Source organism: Melanostigma gelatinosum (assembly GCF_949748355.1).
Source record: "Melanostigma gelatinosum genome assembly, chromosome: 24".
NCBI lineage: Eukaryota > Metazoa > Chordata > Actinopteri > Perciformes > Zoarcidae > Melanostigma > Melanostigma gelatinosum.
The window spans coordinates 3,530,174-3,541,620 of record NC_136657.1 but is presented as its reverse complement, the minus strand read 5'-3'; the positions used below and the strand labels follow the sequence as shown (position 1 = coordinate 3,541,620).

General features: G+C 50.7%; 2 protein-coding genes across 2 annotated transcripts; both read right to left on the bottom strand.

Moving 5' to 3' along the window:
• Positions 1 to 338: 338 nt before the first annotated feature.
• cyyr1 (cysteine/tyrosine-rich 1) lies at positions 339 to 2,997 on the bottom strand (the record flags this gene model as incomplete). The annotated part of the gene is made up of 4 exons (XM_079296253.1): positions 2,896 to 2,997; positions 1,606 to 1,705; positions 1,216 to 1,376; positions 339 to 472 (listed from the first exon to the last, which is right to left on the bottom strand). Exons 1-4 carry the CDS (start codon positions 2,975 to 2,977, stop codon positions 339 to 341), a joined length of 477 nt encoding a protein of 158 aa, XP_079152379.1. The 5' UTR covers positions 2,978 to 2,997.
• Positions 2,998 to 5,128: 2,131 nt separating this feature from the next.
• Positions 5,129 to 11,230, bottom strand: adamts1 (ADAM metallopeptidase with thrombospondin type 1 motif, 1). The gene is made up of 8 exons (XM_079296106.1): positions 10,241 to 11,230; positions 9,088 to 9,428; positions 8,828 to 8,960; positions 8,284 to 8,741; positions 7,916 to 8,102; positions 7,517 to 7,695; positions 7,138 to 7,313; positions 5,129 to 7,021 (listed from the first exon to the last, which is right to left on the bottom strand). The coding sequence occupies exons 1-8, from the start codon at positions 10,863 to 10,865 to the stop codon at positions 6,280 to 6,282; spliced, it is 2,841 nt and encodes a 946-aa protein (XP_079152232.1). The 5' UTR covers positions 10,866 to 11,230; the 3' UTR covers positions 5,129 to 6,279.
• Between the last annotated feature and the right edge of the window lie 217 nt (positions 11,231 to 11,447).

Here is an 11,447-nt window from a genome sequence, read left to right as displayed (position 1 = left end):
CCTCAGACATGAATCAAGTCCATAAAAGCATTGTCCACACTGTGTCCTGGAAAGACTTTTGTCCTCCGGTGGCGTGAGGTTCCCCTCCCGCGCTGACCAAAGTGGTCTTCAACCTCCGTCAAAGTGGCCTTTGACGTGCACAGACTCCAGCAGGACATTTACACACCTTACAGGCATGTAGCTGGGATTTTCTGCCTTGCTAAACAATATTGCACTGGGCCACCCTGAAATTGTCTTTAACCCCCCCTGACCCCCACCCCCATCCGTTCGAGGCCAGAGATGCACAGCCACGAGAGCCTCCTCTGAGCTGGCCGGTAGATGATCCGTGCTGCAGGGGTTCACTTGCGGGTGCAGCCGGGGTACGGAGGAGGCGGCGAGCAGCTGGCCGGCCGAGGCTGAGTTGGGGTGTACGGCGGGGGGTGCAGCGACGGAGGGTACATCTCGTCGTCGTAGGTGTATGGAGGTGGAGGACCTGAGGTCGAGAAAGAGACGTGAATAAAGTCCAGCAGGTAGAAAGCATTTAGTTCCTCCATAATTACAAAAAGGCAGGGAGGAAACTGGCCCCCATTTTACAAGGAGTTTGATGGGACTGTTGCACCCTCTTGTGGTTAAACCGAGAAACTGCACCTTCTGGTAGAAGAGACTTTGATTATTAAGAGATCAAAAATATGGCAGCCAAAAAGTCCTTTGCTTGAACACAATGCATCAGTCTCACCGGGGGAACTTGCATGATTCACTGAAACATCAGAGCAGCAGAGATGAAAGAAAAGATGGACCGAAACGGGAACAGGGTGTCACAGGCGGGAAGCGGTGAAAGTGTGTGTGGGGCAAGATGGATGCTGACGGGGAATTTGGGGCGTATGCTGTAATGGAGCGGTGTGAAGGCTTGTTTTTTTTTTTTTTTTATTCTGAAAAGAATCAGCGCTCTCTTTGTGTTGCTCGACAGGAATTGTGCTCGAGGCCGAGGTGGGTCCCGTGACACGGTACACACCTTTCTGCTGTTTGCTTTTCATATCTGGTCGCCTGAGGACGGGAGATGAGGTGTCACAAAGCAAAATGGACCACTCTGGTTAATCATCATGATGGGGCCACTATCTGTGTCGTGGTCCTGTATTTTAAAAGGTGTAACGATTGAAATAAATCCTTGGGGCTCATCCAGATCTTTTTAAAAAAAAGTGTGTGTTTGTGTGTGGGTGTGACCCCCTGCAGACTGACCTGGGTAGCCCTGGGTCACGGTGTTGATGTAGGAGGTGCTGAACACGCCGACCCGCGCGCCCCGTCCTTCCTTCACGCACATGCACACACACAGGATCAGGGCCGCCACCGCCCCCATCAGAAACACCACGCCGAACACGATGCCGGAGATGGCCGTGCCCCTGGAACACACACACACACACAAAAACTGTGAGCCACCCGATCAGCGCAGGCAAAGGTCAGAGGTGAGATCCTCTGAAGGGTCTTCTAGCATGTTTAAAAACAGCTGGTGTGTGTCTGAGTCTTTATGTCTCGCTCGAGCCAGAACTGCACCAAACCTTTAGGCGTGTGTGCAGACAGACAGTGTGTGTGTGTGTGTGTGTGTGTGTGTGTGTGTGTGTTTTGACTCACGAGAGGACGTCCCCCACGTAGGCGTAGTAGGAGCAGCAGAAAGGCGGCGATCCATTGCAGCAGTACTCCATGCAGCCTTCACACTGGGCTTCACTGCTGCCTGCAACACACACACACACACACACACACACACACACACACACACACACTTTTAGAAGCCGCTAATGCACGGTGTCGAATTTTGTGTTACCGGAAATCACCGGCAATTCCCCGAATGCTGGTAGAATAATACAATTTTTAAAAGTCGTAAGTGTCCACTTATAATAAAAAGAAGCTCTTGTCTTTTCATCTGGGATGTTTCAACCTTTTCCTTGATGACAAATTAACTCTACCTTTTTTCATGAACTAACCTCAAAAGCACACAACCTCAGCCTATATTTATCCCTTCAAAGGCCGGTTTGAAAAGCGCGAGGACAGGCCATTTATGATGCACTCAGACAACTGGAAAAAACACTCGGTCGCTTTAAAAAGAAAAGAAACTGCAATAAGAATAGAAACCGATCAGGGTAACGAACACACGGGGCCCTGGGGTTTGGTTCCAATTAAAGCAGCCACCTCTGTCGGGTCAGGAACCCAAATACAAACACTGTGTGTTCAATAACGTGCCGACAAACCCCCGTTGCCATGTGACAGGCGTGCAGCATTTCACTCAGGTAATGGTCGACATGCTTTGATTTATTTTCTCCATTTGCCGGCTGAACCAAGCGCTGTGTGTGTGTGTGTGTGTGTGTGTGTGTGTGTGTGTGTGTGTGTGTTCCTTTGCTGAATATCTGCTTTCCCTCAGCAGTCACTCACACTCGAATGATGTGCGCCTGGAGGCAGATATGCACGTTTCCAGGAGAGTTCTGCCTTTCAATTAGTGCAGGAGGATGCTTTTCTCAACAACAACAAAAGTCCTGTGTGAAGTGGGGATGCAGAAAAGCTGCGATATTTCCATGTAAATGCCCACAGGAGGTCCCACCAGCAGGCCTCTGGCTCTTCATGGGTGGTCCTCGGGGGTCCTGGCTCCTGTCTCTCCACAAGCTTGGAGACAATTGCAGAGTCCTTCCACCCCCCACCCCTTATTTAACACACACACACACACACACACTACCGCAGATTTGGTTCGGATTGTGCTTAATTTGGAGGAAACCGCGAAACTGAACTGAAAAAGGGGGATTTTCTTGACTTCCCCAACACTCCCGCAGCAGCACATCTGGAGGCGTCACGTCATTTGTACAACATACAGCATGCACTGTAAACACGTGGCTGCTCGGAAAGGTGGAATAGTGAACCGATTGTGAAACTCACCGGTGAGTAAACAAAGCAGCAGCGAGTTCCTCAGCAACTTCCATCGCACCGCCTGCGCCCTCGTCCTCCAGAGGTTTTCCATCACCCTTTCTCTCCCCGTGCGCCCACTTTCCGGGCTCTGCTGTGATTTTCGAAATCAATGGCAGAAGATAACAAAAAGCGCGTCTTCCCAGTCACCGATGTGGCTCCTCCGGGAGCATTGCTGTGCCACCCACTTATGACATGAACCGACTGCTGCTTGTGATTTCCTCCACGTGTGCGCGTCTTTCCTGCCGCTGTTCCGTCCTGTTCCCACACCTCTCTGACTGGCTGCTGAGGCTTTTTATTCCACCCCCACCCTCCCCCCGTTTGCTCAAACTACCCTGTTGAGGTTTACGCTGAGAGAGAGAGAGAGAGAGAGAGAGAGAGAGAGAGAGAGAGAGAGAGAGAGAGAGAGAGAGAGAGAGAGAGAGAGAGAGAGAGAGAGAGAGAGAGAGAGAACCAGTATGAAGTCAGCCGTATGGAATAAAAGACGTCTGAGCGAAGACTCTAATTGGCAATTATTTGAAAATATTTTGAAATAATTCAGATAAATTGATGAATTGCTTTACAAATGAATGATTCTATCAATTTAGATAAGAGCCCGTGCGTGTGTTTAATGTGCGCGAGTGCCCCCTGCTGCTTCGCGTGCTGCTGTCACATCACGACCTCCATAGAGATGAGAGCGGAACCGGACTGTGATGAGCCCGGGGCGGAGCGGCGGGCCGCTTCACACCTGTGTGCCGACACGTCGGCTATTTTCCAGGGACTGGACGAAAACGAGCCGCCCTACTTTCCTGGTAAAAGGTTCAAATCTGTCCCAGAGTGTCAGGGATGCGGTGAGGCGAAAACTCGTTCCAATTAACACACAAGTGTCATGTCCAAAAACAACAGCAAGGACACACACCTGATTAGATTAGAGTCGTTTTGTCAGAGGCCCTTATGCAGGTCAGAGCTGTGCTTTGGGGGAGAAATGGGTCATCAGCCAAAGTTGCACAGTTGGACAGTGGCAGACCACCACACACCTCCCTCTGTGCTGGCAATCATAAAAACGCCACTTGTGCTAACCTGTAGGGATTTAAAAACAGTCATAAAACTGACAATTAAAACGTTAAGTTACTGCTCTGAAAAGGCTCCTGGTGGGCTGAGACCATCAGCCACCGTAAACAGTCCCCCTGACAAGAGATGGTGCTCATTCAAGAATAACATGGGCTCTGACAAAATGATCATTAAAGATATTTTTCAACCACATTTGTCCGAGTCAAAGATATGAATGCTGTTTCTTTTCTTTTTCAACCAACCTTTATGGGACGCCAAGGGTGGCACAAAGGATGAAGACAATTTAGCTCTCTGAAATGCCACCCACATTGAACAGCCGTGATTCATAATGCCTTCCAGATGTTCCTTTTCAGCTGCAAGGGATGTGACGCGGCGACAGGAAACACAAACAAACAGGTATAAGAAAGTTTCATCGCAGGCGTATATGTATAAATGCTGACACTTCCCTGCCAGGGTGTGTTTTTTCTTTGTCAATCTTCCTCTTAACCATCCATAATTACAGGATAATGACTTCCTTTGTGCTATGGGAGCCTTTCAAGGCGGGAGATCAGCTTCCTCAGGGCCCAACAGGAAGAGACAGCCTTTAGTGACGGTGCTGAGGTATTTTCTGGTCCCGCCTGGGGTTCAGAAAGTTCAGGGAGATGCCTGACTCCAGAAGAGGTGAAAATACATCACTCATTTTCTAAAGGTCATTTCCGCGCTATCAGGCGAAAGGAAGGACGGTGAATTCGACGGGTTTGGTTTGTCCAATCTGGGCTACATGGCCTCGTGGGTCCTCTACCAATAGATGCCCCGAAATGCTAGACACTGTACCTTTAAGGTATCATCGGGGGTTAGCTGTTTCTGATAAATGAAGTACTTCTTCCTGGTGGCAATTATCCGTTCGGGTCTGAATGTAGATTATGGATTCTGACATTTGGCAGCCTTGGACATGTTCACAAACTCTCTTCTAGTGGGTTTCGGTTGGCAGGCTTACCGATGAAAAGAGCTTGACAGCTGGTGAAATGTGGTTCCGTCTCTGCTCTCACAGGTCGCCAAGCTGCGTGCAGCAATTGGTGGATTAAAATAAAGTGTGTGAGTGGAAATCAGTGCACCTTCCAACGTCAAACAGACAAACCACTCTGGAGACAACAGCTTCACAAGTCAATGTGATACTTTATTCATGAACCTAGGACCATATATTTATTCATATATATATATATAACACTGTATAAATACTCTATATATATTCTACTCCCTTCTGTGATCTCAATAACAAATAGAAAATAATATTAAAAAAGCCACATGATTATATTTAACAGGCTGTACAAAAATAAATAATGTTTGGATATTCTGTACAAAAGGAAAAGACTTGATAGAAAGAAAACCAAGGTGCCTTCGCAGAAGGCAGGAGAGACTTACTTATGAAGTAGTAGCAGGAGACAAGTCCCTCTTTAGATCTCCACACACACACACACTCACTCACTCACACACACACTCCTCTTTGGTCTTTGAAGAGTTCCCTCATTGAAGGCTGTGTAGACGAGGGCAAGATATGGCTAAAGGACAAAGTACAGCGTACTGAGGCATTTAGAGACAACTGGGTATTACAATGTGCCGCTGGCAAAAAACAAAGACGAAGTGCTACAGGTTTGTGACAAATAAACTGGCTTGAACATAAACACGAAGACTATTAGCTATCTTTATTTCCATACCTGATGGGGCGAGTAAGTAGAATATGAGCTCATCTCTTTCATTTCTCAGTTTCTTTACATACTCTGCAATAGCATCCCCGACCCCAACCCCTTATGTGTCTGTCCAGCCCAGCTTGGACAAACATCAAATACAAGCATTCAAAATGTAACACACACACACACACACAGTCTCACACTCACTCACGCACACACACGTAAAGCGTGACATTGGCACGGTAAGCAGCGTGCTCCTTTAGGACATCAGGAATGTCCATGCTTTCTCTCTTTCCCCTGATGGGAGGCATAATGTGCCACTGTTGCGCTGATGCCAGACAGGCAGCGAGCTGTAATCAGTCTTTATTGCTTCAACTAGGAGGCAGTGCCACTGTGGACCGCCGTCTGGCCCCAAAATGGATGGAGGGAATGGGTACAAATTGGCCTTTATTGAGGCAGTCGTGTTGGACCCATCAAGGGACTTTCAGACTACCTGGAACCCATGAAAGCCGCTCTTGCTCTGGATGTAAACATTCATCTGCCTCTTTAGTTTGTCCGTGTGAAAAAAAGGAGGCTGTGAAGGTCAGAGTTTCTATCTGGTGTCTTTCTGAGAGCTGGGCGTATGACTGGAGAGCACTCCTTAACAGGCACTCTGATTGCACAGTTCCAGCAGAGGCCGCGGCCGGCCTTTGGAGTCACAGCTGTCATGGGTTAGCGTGCGAGCGTCGTGGCCGATGCAGCGCAGTTGGCGTTTGCGGAAGCCTCGGCCGCAGGTCCTGGAGCATACCGACCATTCTCCGAGAAGCCAGGAGGGACAGGACTGGGTGGCGCAGGACCGAGAGGCCAAGGGGCGCAGCTCCTCCGGGCAATCTCTGGAGGGACGCCCATGGGGATCTAGACACACCACCTCTCTCTGCTGCACACCTCCGCCACAGGTCTGGGAGCACGGACCCCACTTCCTCAGGGTCCACTCGGCTCCACCCACCTCCCTGATGGCATTGATGGAATGGCGGCGGCCTCCATTGCTGTTGGAGACTGAAGCAGCATTGTTGGGTCTCGGGGCAAAATAGCTGAACTTAACCCGGGGCCTCGGGGCCTCCCCCACGGACAGCACCTGGATGGTGATGGGCTCGGGGAGCGGGGCGAAGCTCCGGATGCGCTCCAGGGTGGCGGAGGAGCCGCTGTATCGCAACTGTGCCCCTCGCAAGGCGATGTCGGTCTCCATGGTCATCAGCTTGTAAGCGCCATTTAACAGATAGGTTCCATCCTGGCGACGCACTGCCAAGTAGCTGTTATCATGACGACTGTTGACTGGGGCACGCTGCTTCACGTCCAGGTGGGTGGCACCAGCAGGGATGGTGACAACATCCTGGTAACCAGGCCTAAAAACAGAGACACACGGAGGTCAGACTGAGTCATAAAAATGATACTGTGATGTGTCAGTGTCTATTACCGGACCGTATATTCGTAGATGAGGAAAAGACAGTTGGATATGTACCTGGCACGCTCCAGAGAGCCAGACACTTTCTTGCAGGTAGAGCCGTCTCCTCCGCACACACCGCACTTATCAAAGCGCCGGTTGGAGCCGATGACGCGCTCACATCCTGCCTTGACACACTGGCCTTGAACACAGACTGAGGTGGAGTCTGGGCTGCAGGGCGTGCCGTCAGCCACCTGGGGGCAGCAGAGAGACACAAATGCTACTTAAGAGCTATGTCTAGTAAGACTGTTACATAAGAGTCGAATGGAAGGCGGTTGAAGTCTTCCCCAGCAAGACAGTATAGCCAAGGGGATGAGAGAAATTACAATCGCTGATCTTTCAACATTCTAAAACAGTTAAGAAACAAAGTTTCTCAATATAATCGAGCAACTCTCACCTTAGATTTAAGGACAAAGAAGTATCCAGTCCCCTTGGCCCGGCACACCAGCTTACAGCGGTCTTTGGGTGAAACTCCAGCATACTTGGGCACCCACTCGACACCCTCGCCTGAACCCAGCGACACTTGGGCTGACATGTCGTTGTGGGCCAGGCACTGTTCCTCGCGGAATGACAGGCCTGAGAAAGAAACGGAGAGGGGTCAGATTTACTGCTTGTTCAGCCTGGCCCGCCTGCTAGCTTTCACACCAATGTGCGAGGTACATCAAAACGTGACATCTTCCTGAGAACAACTGCAGCATGTGGTGCAAAGACATTTCATTTTCATGACGTCAAAGAAAGCGCCTGGAACATTTCTCAAATCTGATCTGAGATTTCTGTGGTAACAAAGGCGTCTTACCGTTGGTATCAGGGCAGGTGTCCGAGTTACAGGAGCGGTACTGGATCCTCTTGCCCTCGCAGTACATGCCACTGTTCTTGGGCAAAGGGTTATCGCAGGAACGAAAGGAATACTGCACCCCTCCACCGCAGGTCCGAGAGCAGTCGCCCCAGGGACCCCACACTCCCCAGCTACCATTGACAGGAGTCTAAAAGCAACAGGGACATGAGCACGATTCATTGGTAGTTGGAGATGATTGATTCAAAGTTGGGAGGCATGAGACAATTTTGCAGCATGCGATGGTGCAATATATCTTAACTACTTTGGATTGTACAGTGTTTTGGGATGTTTTTTGAAGTGTAATTGGTTTAGGTCTGGTTGGTTCCTACCTGGTGTTTGGCGGCTTGGCTCTTAGTGAGACACTGTCCGGCCAGGCAGTAGCTGTCATGCCCGCATGACGTTCCATCAGCCCAGGGGAAGTTCTTCGTCTGGCACACCAGCAAACCATTGGATGTGGTCACGGTGCACCACAGAGCTGCGCACATGGTGCTCAGATCGGGGCAGTGCTGGGAGTCGTCGCCAAAGGTAAGCCGACACTGGTGGTCTGCGTCATACACCGTCCCGGGCAGGGGCTGAGGGAGCGGCTGAGGTTTGACCGGTTTATCCAGCAGGCACTGACCATGGCCGTTGTCCAGAAAGGTAGTGACCATGAGGGCGGAGCAGGGGGACCACGGCTGCTGCTGGTCCAGGTTGGACAGGGTGGAGGCCATCATGTGGGAGCCCCAGTGGAGACCGTTGACCCCGGAGCACAGCTGGGAATCGTCATGAGGCATGTTGAAGACGTGGCCTGGAGGACAGACATGAACGTTCTTTGATCACCTCTTGTAAAAGTGGCATATGTGATTGTTGAGAAGATGTTTTGCTTCCACTTACCCAGTTCATGTGCCACAGTGAATGCTGCTTGCAGCCCATCGTCCTCAATGATTGAGCAGCTTCTGTCAGGGTCGCACACGGTGCCAACATCTGCCATGCCCAGAGTGTCACAAGAGTGGGCACCACACAGGTCCTAAACAGTCAGACAGAGAGCAAAATGAACGTGTGAATACTCTTGAATGTTGCTTCTCTTCCTTCTTGTCGATCACTAATCCATTCTCTGTTTTAACACGCTTCCCCTTCTCCCCACGCCAACTTACCGTCCTGGTGAAGAGCACAGCGGTGTCATAATGCTCAGGGTGGCGGTCACTGGGTGGGTTGTGCTGCCGCTGCCAGTGGCAGAAGTTGCGGAGGGTCATGGCGGCGTTCGACGACACCTGAGGGCCTCGCTCCTCCTCGTACACCACCAGCAGCTTCACCACCGCCAGGCTGATGGAGTTGTGGATGCTGGGGTGGCGGTAGAGGCGGGACGCCACTGCCATGATGGTCAGGAGGTAGGGCTTCAGCCCGGCGCCGTGGAACTCAGCCATGGACTGGTCGGCCACGAGCATGATCTCCATGTAGCGAGGGGTGGAAACAAAACGTCTGGTTCTGTGGTGGTCTGAAGGGAGAGAAGAGAGACACAGAGAAGTCAGACCAAACGGTACAGGCCATGTGAGGAGATATCAGGTTTCAGTCCTGATTCTACTGCACTGTTATTTGTAATAGGCATTATTCAGTTTGTCTGGAACAGTCTGCACACTGCAAAACCCGACCAGTGTTCTAAATAGCAGCTACAAAGGCCCATTATTCAGAGGCATGGAGGCTCCAAGGAGAGCTCTGGATGTGCCTGGAGGAGCCAGGCTTCCGTGATCAGCGTCACACCACCGGTGGCTCCTCCCTCCTCAGGGTCCACATTCCTAAAATGACCTTCTCTGGTGGAAAATTATGCGAGGGGAGAAAATCCTCTCTGGGGAAAAATGTCTACCGGTGCGAGTTGTACCAGGAGGCGAGTTCACGGTCTCAGCACCACCGGGCTCTGCCTGGCGCCAACCCCGCTGCTCCCCTCCCCTTCCTCCGCCACTCCTCCTCTTTCCCCTCCTGGAGAACTTCGCCCCCCTCTCCCCTCCCCTCCCTTCCTCATCTCTGGTAGTGCGCAGACGGCGCTGTCAAAAAGGTAGCTGGGATTCAATGTGCATGCTGTGCTCATTGGCACACGCACAACTCCAGCTAAAAGCAGTTTGGGCAGCGTATACACGATAGCCTTGTATAAAAAAAGGTCATTCGGCTTTTGTATACATTCTACAGAGTGAATTAATCACCCTTTCTGTGTGTATTGACACTTTTAAGGTTGCTGATCAAATATTTTCAGTTTGGTCGACTATGAAATGAGTAATAGCGCGTAAAATGCGCATAGTATTTCTGCAGCCTTACCTGTCTGGTCTGCGTTAGCGGCTCCGTGCTTTTCTTCTCTCTCCAGATTCTTTGGCACCCTCTCCTCGTCCTCGTTGACCCCGCACTTGGCGCTCCCCTCCTCAGCTAAAGCTGCCCGACCTCTCCGGCGGATCATGTGGACATCCTCCTCGGTGCCTATGAAGTCACTCGAGTTCAGGGGCTGAATAAAATACTCTTCTCCCTGAAAGTAGAATCCGCCCCGGAGTCCGTGGCACAGGTTGAGCGCAGCGGCAGAGTGTTCCTCTCCGTTCACTGTGCCAGAGAAGAAACAACCCGGCTCGGCTCCGCTCTTGGGTTCCCGTGTCGGTTCGGACTCAGGACTCCCCACAATGTGGAAGACAAAACCGGGCGCCAAGAAGGTCTGGTCAGGCTCTAGCTGCAAGACCAGCTCCTTGCCAAATACGTCCAACCGGTACTCCCTCATCTCCGCCTCCTTCTCCTTTTCCTCAGCGGAGAGAGTCCGCCACGGTTCGGTTTCGCTCTCTGACCGGGCCATTGGGTCTATTCTGACCGGCACCACGGTGCTCTCCTCCCAGGAGCTGTGCGCCGCGCCGACGCACAGAGCGGCGATTAAACCAATGGAAATGTTTAAAAGCCTCATCATACAACTGTGAAATCCGAGAAGTGGAAAGACAAATCGATAATAAAGTCTCTACGAGGAAGCAAATAAATCCTTTAAAATATTTTCCACTACAAGCAACAGACCCCACGTATTTGAACTTCCACAAAACTGTGTCCGAAATTACGCACACGCATACAAATCTAAAAAGGGATCAAATCCAGTGCAAAAGTCGTTTAAAGTTATGTGCAGGTCTGGCTTGTTGCAAAAAAAATGAAAATATATGAAAATAAAAGCTGGATCTCGGTGGTAAATCCAACAGGTCTCTTCTCTCCAAAACTCAGCAGATGTCTCAGTGTCTAGCTCTCTTTAAATTCGGGGGCAGGTTTTTCCTCTGCTGACCCGTTAAGTCTGTTCTCTGCTCTTGCCTTGCAGTCAGAACAGAGCAGGTCCCTCCTATATATCCCCCTGCCTCGGGACCACCCCTTTCCTGAGGGCCCTTTGATGTGAGAGGGGCCAAATCCCGTGCGCAACGAAAACGCACCAGCGACCTGGAGCGTTGCCATAATAATCAATCATTGCGCAGGATAGAGAGCTTTGGGCAGAGAACGTTTTCTTCTTCAAACT